We start from the raw sequence: 21,647 nt of genomic DNA on the forward strand, positions 1-21,647 counted from the left end.
AAAAAACACACACCTCACGACTTACTGAATGCCTTGGAATGTCTACTTTCCAAAAATGGGTTATTTGGGGGGTATTTGTACTTTTCTGGCTTGTAAGGGTCCTCTTACATGGGCGGTCTTCCTGGCAAACTTCACTGAGAAGGCAGGTGGACAGGTCAGTCTCCAACCACTGTTAATAGACTGAACTGTCAGTCTTCCGCAGAGAAGAGTGGAGATCGAATGAAAATAGACCGCCTGTCCGTTTTCATCCAATCGATGGATGGAAAATAGGGTCACGATCTGCCTGGATTTCAGACAGGATCGGGATCTAATAGCAGTGGGTGTTAGCGGACATATCACTGCTGACTTCCGTCACTCCATAGGAGTGAATGGAGACTCCAATCAGGTCAGCCTGAAAAAAAAAAAAAAAAAAAAAAAAAAAAAAAACTTAACCACTTCAGGACCGCCGTATTGCCATTGTACGTCAGCACAATGGCACAGGCAGGCAGAATCACGTACATCTACGTGATTGCCTTCCAGCGGGTGGGGGGTCCCATCGGACCCCCTCCCGCTGGTTACGGCGGTCCGATTCGGTCCAGGAGCGCTCCGTGATGAGGGGATGGCCGTTCGTTTTCGGCCACCCCCTCTGGATCGCTCCTGGCCAATGAGAAGCTTCCTCCCCTGTGTATTGTTTACACAGGAAGGAGGAAGTGATGTCATTCTCCTCGGGGCGGTCTTTTTGACCGGACTACGAGGAGAAGAGTAAAAGTAAGTCTGCACGAACACTACACTGACATGTAGGTACACACAGGCACACAAACCCCCCCCGATCCCCCCCCCCGATCGCCCCCCGATCCCCCCCCGCCCCCCCTCCCCCCCCAGTCACAGTGTCACTGATTGCATTGATCATTTCTTTACTGATCAATGCATTCAGTGTCAGTTGTGACAGTAAAAACTGTCAGGACAGTTAGTGTTAGGTCCAGGGTAGCCCCCTATCACCCCCCAATAAAGATTTAACCCCCTGATTGCCCCTAGAGTTAACCCTTTCACCCCCTTTTGCCAGTGTCACTAAGCGATCATTTTTCTGATCGCTGCATGTGTCGCTAGGTAGCTAGTTATTTTTTTAGGTTCACCGCCAGGTTTTTATATCGCTAGGTACCCCGATATACTACCCAATAATGTTTTTAACCCCCTGATTGCCGCTAGTTAACCCTTTCACCCCCTTTTGCCAGTGTCACTAAGCGATCGTTTTTCTGATCGCTGCATTAGTGTCGCTACAGTCGCTAGGTAGCTAGTTATTTTTTTAGGTTCACCGCCAGGTTTTTATAGCGCTAGGTACCCCGATATACTACCCAATAATGTTTTTAACCCCCTGATTGCCGCTAGTTAACCCTTTCACCCCCTTTTGCCAGTGTCACTAAGCAATCATTTTTCTGATCGCTGCATGTGTCGCTAGGTAGCTAGTTATTTTTTTAGGTTCACCGCCAGGTTTTTATATCGCTAGGTACCCCGATATACTACCCAATAATGTTTTTAACCCCCTGATTGCCGCTAGTTAGCCCTTTCACCCCCTTTTGCCAGTGTCACTAAGCGATCGTTTTTCTGATCGCTGCATTAGTGTCGCTACAGTCGCTAGGTAGCTAGTTATTTTTTTAGGTTCACCGCCAGGTTTTTATAGCGCTAGGTACCCCGATATACTACCCAATAATGTTTTTAACCCCCTGATTTCCGCTAGTTAACCCTTTCACCCCCTTTTGCCAGTGTCACTAAGCGATAATTTTTCTGAACGCTGCATCAGTGTCGCTAGTGTCGCTAGGTAGCTAGTTAACTAGGCTCCCAAAAAGTCCCCCACATGTGGTATCCCCGTACTCGGGAGAAGCAGCAGAATTTATTTTGGGGTGTAATTTGACTTCTGCCCATAGCATGTGTGAGCAATATATCATTTAGTGACAACTTTGTGCAAAAAAAAAAAAAGTTTGTAATATTCCCGCAACTTTTGGCAAAATATAAAATATTCCATGGACTCAACATGCCTCTCAGTAAATAGCTTGGGGTGTCTACTTTCCAAAATGGGGTCATTTGGGGGGGTTTTGTGCTATTTTGGCATTTTATGGCCTTCGAAACTGTGATAGGTAGTGAGGAGTTAAATCAAAAATTTGCACCCTTAGAAATCCTGAAGGTGGTGATTGGTTTTCGGGGTGCCGTGCGCGACTAGACTCCCAAAAAGTCCCACACATGTGGTATCCCCGTACTCGGGAGAAGCAGCAGAATGTATTTTGGGGTGTCATTTCACATATAACCATGGCATGTGTGAGCAATATATCATTTAGTGACAACTTTTTGTAAAAAAAAATTTTTTTTTTTTTTTTGTCATTATTCAATCCCTTAGGACAAAAAAAATAAATATTCAATGGGCTCAACATACCCATCAGCAATTTCCTTGGGGTGTCTACTTTCCAAAATGGGGTCATTTGGGGGGGATTTGTACTGCCCTGCCATTTTAGCACCTCAAGAAATGAGATCGGCAGTCATAAATTAAAAGCTGTGTAAATTCCAGAAAATGTACTCTAGTTTGTAGACGCTATAACTTTTGCGCAAACCAAAAAATATACGCTTATTGACATTTTTTTTACTAAAGACATGTGGCTGAATAAATTTTGCCCTCAATGTATGACTAAAATTTAGTTTATTCGATTTTTCTTATAACAAAAAGAAGAAAATATCTTTTTTTTTCAAAATTTTCGCTCTTTTTTCATTTATATCGCAAAAAAAAAAAATCGCAGAGGCAATCAAATACCATCAAAAGAAAGCTCCATTTGTGGGAAGAAAAGGACGCAAATTTCGTTTGGGTGCAATATTGCATGACCGCGCAATTACCAGTTAAAGCAGCGCAGTGCGAAATTGCAAAAAAAGACCTCTGGTCCTTAAGGTGTTTATTGGTCCGGAACTGAAGTGGTTAAAAAGCAGACCAGATCAGAAAGCCTGTGTAAAAGGGCCCTTAGCCCATGTTGACATTGAGGGCAGGTTTGAAATTGTGCGAGTTCAGCTGAACTCTCACAATTTCAAATCAGCAATGCAGTCCGACTTTGGGGGCAATTTGACCATTTTGGCAGTTTTGAGTAGTACAGGAAGAATCTGTGCAGCGACGCATCAGACAGTGCCATTTCTAGCAATAGCTGCCAATTTGGCATGCGATTTGACATGTCAAATCATCCCATGGTGAACGCGGGCTTAGGGTCTCAAGAAACTATAGGCCTTCAGTATATCAGGCGTGATCAATTTTTAATGATTGGCACCATAGCTTGCAGACCCTAACTTTTACACAGACCAAATATACACAGATTTGGGCTCTTTTCAAGATTACGTAGCAATATAAATGTTGGCCAAAATTTAAGAAACCTTACTAAATTTGCAAAAAAAAAAAAATTTTTTTTTTTTTTTTAATAGCACAAAAAATAAAAAAACCCAGTAGTAAATACCCCCAAAAGAAAGCTCTATTTGTGTGAAAAAAAAAATTACAAATTTCATATGGGTACAGTGTTGCATGAGTTAATTGTCATTCAAAATGTGAGCACTGAAAGCTGAAAATTGGCCTGGGCAGAAAGGGGGTGAAAGTGCCCAGCAGGCAAGTGGTTAATGCATTAAGATAAAAAAAAAGCCTGTATTCATCAGGTTCCCCTTAACAAATGAATGTCTGAATGGACACAGAGCTGCGGCTTGGCTCAGGTGCCCCCATAGCAAGCTGCTTGCTGTGGGGGCACTGAAAAGGAGGGAGGGGCCAGGAGCACCGAAGATGGACCTGAGAAGGACTTGCTGAAAAAAGTTATTGCCTGCTGACATCCTGTTTGTAAGACCGTTGGCTTCTATCCTAAGCTCAGTGGTCTGACATGCTCCCTTGTAGTCCTTTGCCTTCTCCCTACTCTTTCAGAAATGTGGGCAGAAGGAGTCTCTCAGCCCCCGGTCTGTGCCACCCATGGGTGAGAGAGAGAGTCTCTATTACCACCCCCCCCCCCTCACTACCCATCTCCGTGCAGAGCGGGGACTATTATGAGAAGTCAGTTGTATGACACAGCAAGGATCTCCCACCGTGTCAGGTATAGTATATCAGAACAACGATTGCGGATGTCTGCCTCCCCCTGATATTGGCACAGTGTGCTGTTGATCATAATACCAGGAGGGTTTAACATCAGCGATCGGAGTTCTCATATACAATACCTGCGATCACCGCTGTATCATACAAGTGATTTCTAATAATCCCCACGTGGCTCTGGTGGTGGTCCGACACTCAGCTCAGGTTTGACTTTATATTAAAATGCTTTGTTTTTTTTTATCCCAGAGTTCTGCTTTAAGGTCCCGAGGGGGTAGCATTGACTGTTCTCACTGCAGACAAAAGATAATTTACAAGTATGGATTTCAAATGCCATGTAGTTAAGCTAGAGACTAAAAACAGGGTATAATAAATCGCCTTCAGAAAACAGCTCCATAAGGCTAAAGCCAGTCGGAGACCACACAAATTTCATTCCATGTACGGACAGGCTGGTAGTTCAGACGTATCTCTACAGTAGAGGTCGACCGATATATCGGCCGATATTTGCCGTTTTTTAAATAATCAGCATCGGCCGATTTTGCTGATAAAAGCGGGACTTTGAAATGACTTCTGTATAGAAGTCAGTGCAAGTTGACTGAGTCATCATAGCAACACTTTCCTCCTCTCTGGGCAGACTGCCAAGAAAAGAACTAAATGATACAATGTTTACACTTCAATGAATGAAGTCATCTCTGTGTGTAGAAGTTCTCAGTTTAACCATTTAAAGACTAAATCTTTTCTGACCCGTGTTGCTTACAAGTAAAAATCCTGTATTTTCTGCCAGAAAATCACTTAGACCCCCCAAAAATTATATATATTTTTTAGCAGAGATCCTAGGGAATAAAATAGCGGTTGTTGCAATATTTTATGTCACACAGCATTTGCACAGAGGTCTTTCAAATGCATTTTTTTGGGAAAAAAATACACTATTTAAAAATAAAATAAAAACAGTAAAGTTAGCCCTTTTTTTTTTGTCCAAAAGTTTTGACTACTTTTTTTATTTAATACATAGGTTTTTTTTTTTTTTTTATCTAAATCATACATACAAGTAAACTGATTGGAGGTTTGTTTTGTTTAATAAATGTTTAAATGTAAGAAATTTTCTGTATCACTTATGAAGGCTGCTTTCACACTGGAGCGTTGATGGTAAAACGCAAGTTTTAGCGGCTCTTTACCATCATTTTAGCGGTGCTATTTGGCTGCTAGTGGGGCACATATAACCCAGCTAGCGACCAAGGAAGAGGTTAAATGCGCCCATGAAGCACTGCTGCCAAATCGCATTGCATGCGCTTCGGCAGTGGTGCCCATTCATATCAATGGGCAAGAGGGGTGGAGGAGCGGTATACACCACTCCAAACGTGCTGCTTGCAGGACTTTTTTTTAAGACTCTGCCAGCGCATCGCCTCAGTGTGAAAGCACTCTGTCTTTCACACAGACTGCAGGGGAGCCATTTTGCAGGCACTTTACAGGCGCTATTTTTAGCCCAAAAGCGCCTGAAAAACGCCCCAATGGGAAAGGTGTGTTAGATCAAGGGGGATTAAAAATAAATAAATAAAAATCGGCCTAACATATCGGCCCAAAAAAAAAATCGGCATCATATATCGGCTATCGGCCGCCATGATTTCTAAATATCGGCATCGGCCAGAGAAAAACCCATATCGGTCGACCTCTACTCTACAGATTGACTTCTGCACAACCAACGTGTCTGGTTTTTCTAGCTCGGTGCCACTGGCTATAGCTGGCAGGCATGATCCTTGTGTTCTGGCTGCAGGTAAACATCCATACTGTTAGACTACAATAGCTTAGCGAGAAGGATTTCCCCCATCCTCACTGTGTGACGTCTTTTCATTGGACCCACTGGCTGACTGAAAAAAAATATGTAATGTTTCTAACATGATTCTAATACATTTATTAAAGACTTTACATTACATTAAACATTGTGACATTTTGCTACTTAAAAACCCAATGGGGGAATATACTCAAAGCCACAAGCATTGGTGAAGGTTAATGGGATAAACTCTGAAATCTTCCCAATATCTAATGGGACGCGTCAGGGATGTCCCCTGTCACCTCTTATTTGCATTGTCACTAGAACCTTTGTTAAATAGAATTAGACGGAACCCCGATATTAAAAAGGTATTTCTATAGCAGATCAGGAATATAAACTTTCAGCATATGCCGATGATTTATTATTCTCACTTTCTAATCCACAAATATCATTACCCAATTTATTAGGGGAAATTGAGCGTTACGGAGCTCTGTCTAGTTTTAAAATAAACTACAGTAAGTCGGAGGCAATGGGGATATTACTGGAGGGTTCCACTCAAAAAAATCTAGAGGATAACTTCAAGTTTAAATGGACAGCTACAGCGTTGAACTATTTAGGGATACAGATTCCATCTAATTTAATAGATGCATATGCATTTAATTTCCCACCCTTATTAAGGGAAATCAGTATAAAGTTGAATGAGTGGAATAAATCTTCACACTCCTGGTTTGGAAGAAGTAATATCTTGAAAATGAATATAGTCCCTAAGTTTCTTTATCTGTTTCAGGAGTTACCAATCCGGATTCCACTGGCCTTCTTTAGTAAAATTCGGACGATTTTTACAAAGTTTATATGGGCAAGTAAGCGCCCTAGGATCAATAGGAAGTTACTAACTATGCCTAAAGAGGCAGGTGGAATTGCTGCACCGGACCTATACAAATACTACCAGGCTACCCAGCTTGGTAGAATTGTGAATTGGTGCTGTCATAGAGACAGTAAAAGGTGGGTTGCAATGGAACAACAAGTACCTCCCATATTAAGAGCTCATCCTTTAATAGGACCTACGCTCCAGATGGGAGCTAAAGCCGTGCGGATTCCCAGAATCTCAACAGTAAAATCGCCTTTATTTCCTATTCTTGGGAATCCTCAATTCCCGCCTGGCCTGGAACCAGGAATATTTAGAAATTTAAGAGAGAAGGGATGTTTTCAGGCATTACATTTTTTGAGATCTAAAAAATGGCCATCAATAGAAATGTTAATGCAATTAGGAGGACAATATGAACTACCCATTTGGCAGGCGTTACAGGTTAAACATTTCTGGGATACTTTAGGACCGTCTAAGGATTTTGATCGGCCTCTTACTAAGTTTGAAAAGTACTGCGAGAGGAAGGAGTCTCTCTCCCATATTATCTCCAAAATATATGCATTGTTAATTTCTCCTTTGGAGGACAATGACATAGTAAGTTTGGATAAATGGGAAAGAGATCTCGGACAAACCTTTACCCCGACTCAACGTTCGAAAATACTACATCTGACTTTGAAATCATCTAGATGCGTCAAGATACAGGAACTAAATTATAAAGTATTAATGCGTTGGTATTATACTCCATCACGAATGCATACCTTTTCTCCAGAAACATCAGATAGATGTTGGAGCTGTGGTAAGGAGAGAGGCACTATTGTCCATATTTTTTGGCATTGCCCAGTGATTAGACAGTTCTGGGAAGAGGTTCGGGAAATCTCTCAACTGTTTACTGAATATCATCTTGAGGAAGATCCAGCCTTTTTCCTATTACAATGTACACATATCCCATTAGAGAGATATAAGAATTCAATGTTATGCCATCTGGTGAATGCAGCTAAAAGCTGCATAACCATTTGTTGGAAGGAAATGGGGGCACCGCGAATTTCGCAATGGTTAAACAAAGTAAGGAAAATTGGGATCATGGAGAATTTGATCCCTATGCCTCATGAGGAAAGGGAAGCTATAGCGCAAATCTGGGCCCCATGGGAAACTTTTTTACAGTCAAAGGAGGGGAAGAGGTTGATTGGAGAAGAAACAGAGGATTAGATGAACTGGTTGAGTGATGTAAACCACACCCTCTGTTGGGTGGGATCGGCTTTCACCCCCTTTTTTTTTTTTGAGTAGGGGGGAGGACCACTATGGGGAATGGATAGTGTATTAGGATATCGTATTGATACTGTTTTGTTTTGTTTATAAAAATGGCAGGAATATATTATGTTGTACTTTATTGATGATGTGTAATGGAATATCTGGTTACTGGAAGGTGTTTCTTATATGTGATTGTTACTGGTAACTTGGGTTTTGTATTCTTGCAAAGAAATAAAGAATTAAAAAAAAAAAAAAAACAATTGGGGAACATTCCCATTCAAATTACAGATGGGATGTGCAGCCTTTATCTCTCACCTAGGCCTAGTTGCCATCAGAAGAATCCTATGCCTTGTGTCCACTGAGCGGAACGGTTCGGGTCGGTACAGTTTGGAAGTGTTAGAATGGTCCGGTCTATTCAGGTGAGCATTTCCACTGCAAGTCAGACCACCAGGGGCCAAAGGAGGTTTAGAAAAAATGCCTTTGACTGAGCCTTGGCGTTTTTTCAGTGGAATGTATTATGTGATGCCAGTAGCTCCGCCCTAACAGTACTGTAACATTTTCTATGGCCCCCACATCTGAAACAGGACCCTGAATGGTGCGGTATGGTTCAGTTGTATGGGCCGCTTTCATAATGGAAACACTCAAAATAGCGTACCGAACTAATCCGCTCAGTGGAAACGAGGCACTAGTGTCCCTCCCCCACTTTAGTTGAGTAGCCAAGACAGAACGCTCAGTTGAAGGAATACAAAGCCTAAAAAGGGACAGGGCAGTAGGAAGGAAATAAAAGTTTCTGCAAACAGAAGCAGCCGTGATCATTCACCCACACTAAATGGCAGGAAAGACTGTAAAGCACACACGACACTCCACTCAGTGGATGATGGTAAAACTCAGCTCCTCAACATAAAAAATTTTTGTGGTGAAAACTGCATGGATGAGAGTTTAAAGTGCCCAGCAGTGTTAATTTTTTTCTTAGGACTAAAATTGAATTTTTGTTTGTCCCATTTAGTCTTCTGCAATTGTTTTAGTCATATTTAGCGGACTAAAATCTCCAGAACATTTTAGTTGACTGTCCTATGTTTTAGTCAACTAAAACCTCCAGTACATTTCAGTAATTGCAATTTAGTTGTAATCATAGTCTTGACTAAAATGGCATTTAGTTTTAGTCGTATTTTAGTCGACTAAATTAACATGGGTGGTGCAAACACCTTATCTCTAGATACTTAGCCCAATCGGCATACACAAAAATATTTAGCGATAAGCAAATGTTTAGAGAATCCCAACGCTCTGGACTTTTAGGTTGCAGCCAACTTGCACTAGTAAATGGAGATCTGGAAAGGACCGCAATGCCAAACACACCGTCTTAAAGTAACTTCCAGGCTAGCCCCTCAGGTCAAGACAAGCGGGTTCCAAGTACAGTATGCCAAAACAAAATTGAGGAAAGGTGGATCCAGACAGCTACCATGTAGAAAACAGCTTAGACGAGAGATCCAAAATGAATTTAAGTAAAGAAGGATAGCAAAAACACGACTGGAATTCTCAGCAGAACTGGCTTTTCCCGTATCCAATCTGTTGACGGCAAAGTAAGCCAATATTACAGAATTTCATATGTCCCTAATTGGATGAAAAACACCTTTTTTGGCAGTCATGCTGACTACATGGTTTTTAAAGTCACTGACACAAATTAGTTCTGGCATCACTCTGATCTAACAATTTGTATACGTGTCCTGAGTCAAAATACTAAAAATCACAGAAAGCCAGCTAGCATTTTCAAAAGATTAGCAATGGTAGTGCATTTCTCTCTCACTCCAGCATTCCTTTAAAATATAACACACAGCCCACATTTTTCCCCAATTTTAAGCTGCATTGTAATGCAAGGTAAATGTGTTTTTTTAATGAATTTTCAAACTAGTTAGTTCAATGAGATGCTGTGCATACCTTAAACTTTTCCACTGGGCACTTCAGCACAGCTCCAATGAATGAGGTAACAAAAATTGGGCAGCCTGCACCGACTAAGTTTAAAAAAAAAAAAAAATACAAATAAAAAAAGTTCTTATGACTGGTTACAGTTACATGGGAGGTGAGGTGGAAAAAAAGACACAAGTCCAACCTGTGTGTGATTGGATGTCAGTATTACATTGTATATCACTGTATGTTGTGGTCGTTCAGGTGCTTATCTAATAGTTTCTTGAAACTATCAATGCCCCCCGCTGAGATCACCGCCTGTGGAAGGGAATTCCACATCCTTGCCGCTCTTACAGTAAAGAACCCTCTACGTAGTTTAAGGTTAAACCTCTTTTCTTCTAATTTTAATAAGTGGCCATGGGTCTTGTTAAACTCCCTTCTGCGGAAAAAGTTTTACCCCTATTGTGGGGTCTCCAGTACGGTATTTGTATGATGAAATCATATACCCTCTCAAGCATCTTCTCCAGAGAGAATAAGTTCAGTGCTTGCAACCTTTCCTCATAACGAATATCCTCCAGACCCTTTATCAGCTTTGTTGCCCTTCTTTATACTTGCTTCATTTCCAGTACATCCTTCCCGAGGACTGGTGCCCAGAACTGGACAACATATTCCAGGTGCGGCCAGACCTCTTGTAAAGCGGGAGAATTATCGTTTCATCTCCGAAGTTGATTCCCTATTTAATGCATGCCAATATTGTTTGCTTTGTTAGCAGAAGCTTGGCATTGCATGCCATTGCTGAGCCTATATACTAGGTCCGTTTCCATCCTAGATTCCCCCAGAGGTTCTCCCCCCAGTGTATAGATAGCATTCCTATTTTTGCCACCCAAATGCATTTTTTTACATTTTTCTACATTGAACCACATTTGCCATGTAGTTGCCCACCCCATTAATTTGTTCAGATCTTTTTGCAAGGTTTGCACATCCTGTGGAAAAGTTATTTCCATGCTTTGCTTAGCATCGTTTGCAAATACTGAGATTGAACCGTTTACCCCATCCTCCAGGTAGTTTATGAACAAATTAAATAGGATTGGTCCCAGCACAGAACCCTGGGGGACCCTACTACCCACCCCTGACCATTCCGAGTACTCCCCATTTATCACCAACCTCTGAACTTGCCCATGTAGCCAGTTTTCAATCCATGTACTCGCCTTATGGTCCATGCCAAGGGACCTCATTTTGTACAGATAAACATTTATGGAGAACTGTGTCAAATGCGTTTGCAAAAATCCAGATACCACGTATACGGCCTAACTTTATCTAGCTGTCAACTCACCTCCTCATAGAAGGTTAGTAGATTGGTCTGGCAAGAACGATTCTTCATGAATCCATGCCGATTACTGCTAATAACATTCTCATTACTAAAATCTTGTATATAGTCCCTTCCATCCACTCCAAGAGTTTGCATAGGCTAACTGGTCTGTAATTCCCAGGGATGTATTTTGGGCCCTTTTTACTGGTGCTACATTGGCTTTTCTCCAAATCGGCTGGTACTATTCCAGTCAGACTATCAGTAAAAATTAGGAACAATGGTCTGGCAATTACTTGAACGAGTTCCCCAAGTACCCTCGGGTGCAAGCCACCTGGTCCCGGTGATTTATTAATGTTAAGTTTCCCAAGTCCAATTTAAATTCTGTTAACCATGGAGGTGCTTCCTGTGATGTGTCTTGAGGATAAACCGTGCAGTTTTAGTTACTGAAGCACGAAATTCTGCTCATCTGTCCATATCAAAAAAAAAAATCATGGCACTGACAGCAGGCCATAAAGGACGATGTGCACCATTTCCACTACAGCATGCAGAGTATATCGACAACACCACTGCTAATTGGGAGGCAGTAGTTTGGGGTTGTCAATCTGCTGCAGATGTATTGTGGCTGGAAGGATCTACAACGCGATTGGAAAACGAGCTCCGAAATGTATTAGACTAAAACCTTAATGCAAGATGCCTCACTTTTTTCAACTGTAAAAGAAACACCTAAACAGGACTTCTCCCTGAAAAGCTAGACTAGAAAGGCGCATGACCTACAAAAAGGAAATACCAAGTATTTTTAGTTTCACTTGTGCAAAAAATAAAACAGCATCAGAAATTCTCACTTCTGTTGGGAACAAATTTTTAAGAAATCCTAGTTGAGAAACCCTGCAATAACTCAACCCTACACTTAAGAATATCCAAAGAATAAAAAAGTAACCATTGAAAAACAGCACATACACCTCTGCCACTACTAACAGGCTTGTTAACATACATGTTTCTCTCTGAATTTGAGCATAGGCAGACTGGAAGTATAAATATTGAGGGGTGGTTAAACGATGTGCAGGATCTGCGTGTCTCAGGGCTGAGGGAGAAACCCTGAAAAAAGTACCTTATAGATTTAGGCTCCATTCACGCTAAGGCGGTTGGTTCTGCAAGCGGATTCGCCGTGATTCTACCCGCAATGGTAACAACCCAAATGACGCCCTTGTGAACCCCGCTATTTTCAATGGCACCAAACTGTGGCAAGATTTTGACACGATTGTCGACGAAAAGCGCTAAATTACGCACAGACTCGTAGGACGCCAACGAATCTTTGGGCATCCTTCAAATCTGTTTATGCGGGTTTTACCATCATTGTCGGGCGGCAATATCCCGCTGCAATCTCGTGCCATTCAAAATAGCAGGGATAGCAAGGGCTTTCCACGATTTGCAGAGTTTCAAAATCACGGGCAGAATCACAACGATGCCATCTGCAAAACTGAATGCCATGGTGCGAATGGAGCCATACTGTTTCACCACGTACCAACACAGCAATAGAATATGGCAACATGCAGGACGAGGTTACAACTGCAATGCAAAAAGACAAAAAATAAGATAAATACTCCCCCTTTAAGGATTTTAAAGACTTACCCAAATGATTTTGTTAACTTCTTAGTTCCCACAGGCTTGTCACTGTGCTGTAACTCATAAAATACTCGCTGCAATGCAAGAGGAACACTTTTCGATGAGTCATCCCCTTCTGTAGGCATCATATACACAGCCTTAGGGGGGAAAACACAAACACATTGATTACATCAAGGTGATTGTAAAAAAGTCACCTTGTAAAAACAACCCATTCACTTTAAGATATGGAAGGCAAAACATTTGTAGAGATCTAAAAATGGGGGGGCAGTGGCAGATTGATCTTCCCAGTGAATGGCTGTGCAGCAGATGTGTGCCAGGGCAAGTCTGATCCCTGGAGAGCAGGCAAAGTTCTCAGCATTGCTATAGAACTGACCACACTGTACTCTCCTGCTTAGTGTGGTCAGTTTTTAATAGGATAGTAGAGGGACTGGCGGGAACACCAGGGGTGTCACACAAAGGAAGCAACACAAAAAAAAACAGGATACTTTTTCATACAAGTACATGGTACAGCAAGCAGGCACATATCAGGAATAAGAAGTGTTGGGTTTACAAACATCAAGTCTAGGTTCTGTTTTTTTTAAACAATCATTTTTATTACGTTTTTGTAATATGATTCTTCACAGTGCGGTCTCATTCTAATCAGACAGCCATCCACCACAAAAAGGGCAGACTTGATATAAAACATGTCTGTCTACTAGAGAAAGTAAAAACGGTTTACACATAGGATGGAATATATAGTGTTTTGTATATATTCTTTATTGTCGGGATTTCAGGAAAAAAAAAATAGTTTGGTAAATGAACAGTATGTAGTCTTCTCTGTAGCCAGCTACAGCTGGTTGTAAAAAGCAGCAACTTCCCTTATCCAATAGCTCCTTCCACGATTTTATTTAGACAAAAAGGTATAGGTATCCTTTGGTCGAGAACTAGTGTATTCGCAAAATAAAAATAAAAAATAAAAAAAAGGAATTGTATAAAGAATTTAATGACACTGAATGTTTAAATGATCAAGTCAGCAGGAAACAGAAAAAAATATAGTAGCAGATGGGTCTTACAACAATCTGCACTGAACTCAGGAGTAGGAACAAATGGAAAACATGCAAAAATAAAAAATATATATATATATATCTTGTGTTACCTGCCTTGATGAAAGTGTAAATAAGATTAAAAAAAAAAAAAAAAAAAACCTTGATACATGGCATAATGCGGATCAATAGAGATATACAGTGCATCCGGAAAGTATTCACAGCAATTTCCACATTTTGCCATGTTAGAGCATTATACCAAAATTGATAAAATTATTTTCCTCAAAATTCTACAAACAATACACCGTAATGGCCACCATGCTTCACTGTAGGGATGGCATTGGCCAGGTGATGAGCGGTGCCTGGTACCTCCAGACCTGACACTTGGCATTCAGGCCAAAATACAATTTTTGATTCAGACCAGAGTTTTGTTTCTCATGGCCAGAATCCTTCAGGTGCCTTTTGGCAAACTCCAAGTGGGCTGTCCTGTGCTTTTTACTGGAGTGGCGGGCTTCCGTCTGGCCATTCTACCATATAGGTCTGATTGGTGGAGTGCTGCAGAGATGGTTGTTCTTCTGGAAGCAGAGCTGAACGATTAAGCGTAAAAAAATAAAAAAAAAATAAAGGAGCAGACAAATGTTTAACATTCCTCAGTGCTGAGAGATAAAGAGAAGATACAAAGTATCTTGAGGTTTTTCCTCAGGACACCCGAGAGCTGATACTGGACGCAGACACCTGTAACTGAAGGGCTCTGCACTCGGTCGGGGTGGTGAGCCCTGTGGAGGGGGGGGAGGGGTGGGGGGGGGGGGGAAGGGGTAGGGGGGCGGTGCATGGCCTTAAGTGCATTTGTGACATGCCCCTGGATAAGCTTCCCCTGCTCTCCAGGGCTTCAGTGTCGGCAGTGGTGCTGCGGCGCCCGATTTAGCTGAAATGCTGGTCTGCGGACAAGGCATCTAAGAAAGCCTTGACGGATCTACCCTTCCTTGGTGAGCAGCCTTTTTGGAGCCATGTTGGATAACATCATTAAGAATGTCAGGTGGGAAGAGAACCTTGCTCCCACAGGCCAGGGCCCTCACTATCCACTCAAAAGAGGCGTTTTCGTCTGTCCTGGACTTCAGCTAAACGCTCCCAGTCCGACAGGATGACCTCTGAGGGGCAAAAGCGCCCCTGAACCTGCAAGCCTTTCAAGCCTGTGGACAAAAGTGCTACCGCATGAAGGTTTGCCCCCATCAGTCACTGGGGGGGGGGGGGGTGTTCGCCTTCCGGAGATTGCAGCCTGGGGGGCCTCTCAGACGTTGAACCTCAAAAAGTCGGTACTTATACCGACTCAGCGCCTGGAGTACCTAGGCTTACTGCTGTACTCCGTGGAAGCAAGAGATTTTCTCCCTTCAGACAAACTGCAAACTCTCAGAGCTGCGGTGAAGCTGTTGATGAACTGCAGGTGGTCGTCGCTGCGATTCTGCATGCGAGTCCTGAGCCTCATGGTGGCCCCCTTTGAGGCGGTACCATATGCCCAGTTACACACCAGAGTCTTGCAGAAGGAGATATTGACAAAATGGGACAAATCTCAGTTATCCTGGATCGGCAGATTCGGGTGAGCCAGTCAGTCAGGGACTCCCTGCTCTGGTGGCAGAGATCCCCCGGCACTTCGGTCTGGGAAGTCGTTCCTACCTCTGCATTGGACAGTGATCACAACGGACGCCAATCTGACAAGCTGGGGTGGAGTACTGGGAGTACAGTCAACCCAGGGCCTTTGGTCGGGGGAAGAATCCAAGTTGGCGGTCAATGTGCTCAAGCTCTGAGCGATCAGGCTATGCCCCTCCACATGGTCAATGAGACTGCAAGGGTGTCCGATCAGGATCCAGTCAGACAGACAACACCACGATGGTGGCAGCACATGTCAACCATCAAGGAGGAAAAAGAAGCTTGGCTGCAGCATGGGAGGTCACTCACATCTTTCAGTGGGCAGAGCGGCATGTACCGGCCCTGTTGGCCATTTACATCCCAGAAGTAGAAAACTGGCAGGTGGACTATCCAATCAACCAGATGCTGGACCCAGAACGGGTGTTGCACTCGGTGGTGTGCAGGGTGCTGTGCCTGCGGTGGGGCACACCAGACGTGGATCTCCTAGCCTCCCGACTCAATCAGAAGGTGCCGAAATTAGTGTCCAGGACAAGAGATCCTTAGGCAGAGGCGTCAGAGGCCCCACGGGGTCGGTACCGATTGATCTAAGCTTTTCCTCCACTAAAAGTTTACCAGATTTCAGTGATACCGATTGCCCCAGATTGGCCTCGGTGTCCCTGGTACACCGACCTAGTAAGCCTGGTTGCAGACGCTCCCTGGCGACTACCGATGCACGAAGACCTTCGGTGTCAAAGTCCGATTCTCCATCCTGCTTTACCATCACTTGTTTTAACGACAAGGCTGTTGAGAGCCAGGTGCTAAGGAACCGGGGCCTGTTGGACTCAGTGATTTCAACTATGTTTAGGGCACGAAAATCTTCTCGGAAGCTATACCATCGTGCATGGAAGGCCTATATCTCCATGTGTGAGGAGATGGTGGCACCCACTCCCCTTTTCAGTTTTGAGGATCCTGCTGTTCCTACAGGGAGGAGTAGACCAGAAATTGGCTTTAAAGCACCATTAAAAAGTGACAGATATCAGCTTTGACAGTTTTTTTTTTCCCCCACAACAACCCCTGGCATCTCACTCTCTAGTGAGCACTTTTGTACAAGGGGCTCAGCATGTAATCCCTCCGGTGCTTCCACCCTTGACCCTGTGGGATCTGAACCTGGTGCTATCAGCGCTTCAGAAACCAACGTTTGAGATCAGGGAAATTCCCTTGTTGACTCTCAGAAAGTGGTCTTCCTAGTGGCCATTACATCAGCCAGGAGGGTTTCGGAACCGGTGGCCTTGTCTTGCAAGTCGCCCTATCTATCTGGTTAACCACAAGGATAAGGTGGTATTGCGTCAGCAACGTTTTCGGCCAAAGGTGGTTTTAGCTTTTCACATCAATGAAGATATTGTGTTACCATCTGTGCCTTAAACCGACACAACCTAAAGAGGTGGACCTTCATTCCCTGGACGTGGTCCGGGCTCTAAGGGTATAATTGTCTGCCACGGCTCCCTTTCGGAAGTCGGACTCTGTTTCGGTAGCTGGTCCGAAAAAAGGGATGGCAGTCTCGCCCGCCACCATTTCCAGATGGATCAGACAGATTGTGGTCCAGGCGCCCCCCCTTTTCTGTCACGGCCATTCCACCAGGGCAATTGGAACCTCTTGGGCTTTCCGACATCAAGCAGTCGCTCAAGTGTGTAAGGCGGCGACTTGGTCATCCGTTCACACTTTTACAAAATTCTACAAAGTGGATGTAAGTGTATCCTCTGATGCCTGCTTTGGCCGCAAAGTTTTTCAGGTGGCCATGTAAAGTTCTGCACTCTTTCTTCAGTTTTAAAAAAAAATTATTGAGTATCAATGCACTGTTGCATTTGTTGACCGCAAGTTCTGATGCGGTTAGCGAGATAGTGACTCCCCTGTTAAGGAGCACTGCTGGTTGTGGGTGAAGTTATGTTGCTGTTCCCACCACTCGTTAGGACACTCCTTGGGCTACGGTCAAGAAAACTGGAGCTGTGTCAATGAACGAAAGAGAAAATAGGATTTTGTACTCAGCGTAAAATCCTTTTCTCTGAAGTTCATTGAAGGACACAGCACCCTCCCCTCCTATTGATTTATGTTATACTGCTTGTTGATGTACTGAGCTGCAGGAAGTAGGCTGAGGGGTTATTACTAGAGGGACCGCCCCCGGGCGGAACTGTAATGTTCTGTTTTCACATGTATTACATGTTCTGCCTAGTCCTCTTGAAGGTGGCGTAATAGCACTACGGTCAAGATTACTGGAGCTGTGTCCGTCAACTTTAGGTGAGTACAAAAAGCCTATTTTTTTTTTCTCTCTCTGGGAGTGAGAGAGATACAATGCATCTCTCCTCCATTCAAAGAGAGAACACGGGGGCAGACTTGAAAGTGACTGATCACTAGGATAGCCAGTCAGAGGCTATCACAGTGATCAGGTGACCCAGAATCAGGAGTTCCTGGTCCCGATCACTGTGCTGGGAATGCGACGGGGGGGGGGGGGAATATGATCAACATGTACTGTAATAAATACATAAAAAAGTGGTGCAGATAGCGAACTTAGCGTTGAGTAATTTACTTTAAAAGATCATAAGACAAGGGGGCACTCTTTGGAGGAAAAGAGATTTAATCTCTGAACATGGAACGGCTTCTGCACAGTAAGAGTTGTGAAAATGTGGGAGAGACACCAGAGCCGCTTCTGTCCAGCTCAGTAGATCGCTTTAAAAAAGGCCTGTATTCTTTCCTAAAAGTACATACTATAACTGAATTCTAATATTTATAGGTAACGTTGATCCAGGGAATATCCGATTGCCTCTTAGGGGGATCAGGAAGGAATTCTGCATTCCTCTGGATCAACTGAGTATAGGATCGTGTATATAGAATTGTATAATCCCCCACGGTGGAGTGGGGCCTATTTTTTCAACTAGCCCTTTGAATAAAATGTAATTATATGCCATCATTCTTTATCACATTTCAGTGTATGCATGGATATCAGGCAGCTGCTCTCACTCACACTGAAGTCTCCAAAATGTTATGTGAGGGATGGTCCTAAATGTCATCCTGTGTCACATAAAGCTTGCCTGGAATTCCATAGTGAGCATACAAGTGTGAGCACTGATCAAAATCACAATGTCAGCAGAGAACTCTCCTGGTAAAAGCTGTGCAGAGGAGGAGCTGCTCTCAATCAGGTAGATAAGTCCTGTCCCAGCAGGGGCAGTATCCACTACATGATTTGTGATGTAAAATGCTAAAATTGAACAATTCATGCTGTGCAAAGCCAATGCTTATTTTTGTGTGGGAACAGGGGCATTCACACCATGGTGGAAGAACTGCACAAGCTAGATCATACCAGATCACTGACACCAGGAATAGGAAAGTCAACAGGTATTTCAATACTGAAACATTTTGCAAAAAATAGGGTCTTCCGGGCTCTCGGATTTAGCTCTCGCTGCTTAAATTTTTTAGAGTGGAATTAAATAAACTTGGATCATTTATAATAGTCCTTTTATTTTTCTGGTTCCGTTGAGCGCTGTTTGTGTATTCTTGATGCCCCCCTTTTCCCCAGAAGTCAACAGCTGCACTGGGTTCCAGACAATTTTCATACATTGACTGACATAATAATGATTTTATATGACTGCCATTTTTGGCGCTTAAGGACCGTTTGTTGTTTCATATGAGACTACTGCTAACCTGCTGAACCTTCATTCTGTTTGAATCCGAAAGTGTTGTGACTTTACATAACACCAAATTATTTATCCTGTAACATTATGAAATAAAACACGTTTTTTTTTTGTTTTGTTTTTTATAGATAATGTCTACATATGTTACAGGTCAATTTAAAAACCATTAGTCACAGCAAAAGTAACAAAAATAAAAAAAATATATATAAACAATACCTTTCGGAGTTGGTTTGTGAAAAACAAGGTCTGCAGTAAACTGTTCATGTAACATGTTGCTCCCTGATTCTTTAGCCCAACATACCCAGTGTGCTTCTTTGAATCCCAGCTGAAATAAAACAGGAATTTTTTTTTTTTTAACCTTCCGAGGGATTGGGTGAAATCAACAAAGTGAGTTTTTTCTGTTTTTACACTTACGCTACACCATGAGGAGCATCAGCCTGCACATAGACTTCAAAAGTCACTTTATCATCTTCAATAAAGCCTTTATCTGGATCAGTAACTTCCTGGAATTCAAAAAATAAAGTTATATTAAAGTGACAGTAAACTTTTTTTTTTTTTTTTTTTTTTTTTTTTAAACATACATGTCATACTTGCCCGTTCTGAGCAATAGTTTCACACCGATCAGCCCCGAGCCTTCTCTACTGGGGTCCCCCACCAGCACACCACCTCTCCAGGCAGTGGCCCCCATAGGAAGCCGCATCCTTTGGGGCCCCTAGCGTGGGGTTGATTACACCTTCCCGGGTCACAGGATTTGATTGACAGCAAGAGCCAATTCTCCCGCTACTGTCTGCCCTGTGAGGAAGAGAGCTGCAAGAATGGCAGCTCCCACAGACAGCGCAGGACCAACATTAACAAAAAAACAAAAAAAAAACAAAAAAAAACAAACAAACACAGATTCGTAAGGGGCAGCTATAAACTAGCCCCTAATCTGCCCAAAATTACAGACAATTCTGGTAGGGAAAAAAAAAAAAAATTCCCAACTTTCCAGGATATGCATGGGTTGGTTGGCAGGAACTGCTAAACTCTGTCACTACTACAAGTTTCAGAACTTTGCAAGTTTAGAAGCACACTAGTAGTTTACATAAGCACTGATCTCTACTTATATCTATGAAGTAAAAGTCTACCCATGAAAGATGGGTAGATCACCCCTTCTCACTGTCACATTCAAGCACTCCCTATGATGGGAAAAAAACAAAACAAAAAAAAAAACAGTTAAATGTCAGTTTTAACCCCCATGCATAAAATAACACTCCATAATCACTAATAATTTTCTGAAATGTGAGGCTGAGATACGAAAGCATTGTGGGCCATTACAAAATGCTTTATTTTAACTGGAAAGTAAATTGCCTAAAAATGTTCTAAATCTCAAAATATATAAGTAAAACGTATGTCTATACACAAACATTTGGACTATAAATGTGTACATGAGCACATTAACACTTCTGCATTAAATACAAAAAAGAAAAAAATATATATATTTCCACTTGATATGGTGTGCTTTAACCTCCTCAGCGGTAATCCCGAGTCTGGCTCGGGTTGGGAATTTCATTACAATAGCGGTAACCCCGAGCCAGACTCGGGCTTGCACCGCTCGATGCAGGGGAGGACACAGGTAACGTTACTTACCTTGTCCCCTGGATCCAGCGATGTCCGCCGCGCTGTGTGATCGAGCCGTCCTGCGCTCGATTCACAGTGCCGAATGCCGCCGAGCTCCGTTCCCTGCGACGTTACGACGCACGGGAGCGGAGAACGGCGGCAAATTCAAAAATGTAAAAACACACAAAACACACACAGCACTGTAATCTTACAGATTACAGTGCTGTAGTAAAAAATACACACCCCCTTTGTCCCTAGTGGTTTGTGCAATGCCCTGCATGCACTTTTATATTATAAATACTGTTTTTTACTGCTTGGAATTTGGAGATTGTCCATAGCAACCAAAACATGTCCCTTTTTCATTTTTTTTTGGATTTGATTACATTATTGAATAATTTTTATTACTCTTTATTATATTATAAACGTTATCATACCCGGGGTGTCCGCTAGACTCTGGTTTGAAGAGATTTCAGAGCGTTATTCCTAAGAATTACAGGACTACAAAATAAAAGCCAGATTTCCATGCAAAATAATTGTACCGCTTTCAGCACCTTATTCCAGACTGAATCATACCGCCAGGGAGGTTAAATGGGTTTGAGCAGTGGGTTGTTTTATGAGAAAAAAATAAAATAAAAAGGGAGTACCACCGCTCCAGGCAGGTCCACAGGAACAAAAATCATGTGCAACTCTAGACATTGGCATGCACCTTTAGGCTGGGTTCACACCGCTGCGGGGGGAGAACCGGATGTGATTCGCACAGCAAATCACATCCGATCTCCGTAGCGCTGCGAGTTCAGCCATACAGATAGTATGGCTGAACTCGCAGCTGTCCCGCAGCAAACTCACACGGGACCCTTTTTTTGGTCCGCAACAGAATCGGATCGCATGGGGGTTCACACCATGCGATCCGATTCCTGTGCGAGTCGGCAGATCGCACTGCGA

The 21,647-nt window shown here is 42.8% G+C and overlaps 1 protein-coding gene across 2 annotated transcripts in view; it reads right to left on the reverse strand.

Annotated features, from left to right (window-relative positions):
* USP7 (ubiquitin specific peptidase 7) overlaps positions 1 to 21,647 on the reverse strand; it is a gene marked incomplete in the record, with an annotated part of 508,930 nt that overhangs the window by 397,486 nt on the left and 89,797 nt on the right. For both annotated transcript variants that reach the window (XM_077448850.1, XM_077448849.1), the window contains 3 exon segments: positions 12,788 to 12,918; positions 19,326 to 19,434; positions 19,524 to 19,612. In XM_077448850.1, coding sequence (XP_077304976.1) covers positions 12,788 to 12,918; positions 19,326 to 19,434; positions 19,524 to 19,612 — 329 coding nt within the window.

This window comes from Lithobates pipiens, unplaced genomic scaffold, assembly GCF_037356315.1.
Source record: "Lithobates pipiens isolate NorthernLeopardFrog02 unplaced genomic scaffold, aLitPip1_a1.2 Scaffold_22, whole genome shotgun sequence".
NCBI classification, from domain to species: domain Eukaryota; kingdom Metazoa; phylum Chordata; class Amphibia; order Anura; family Ranidae; genus Lithobates; species Lithobates pipiens.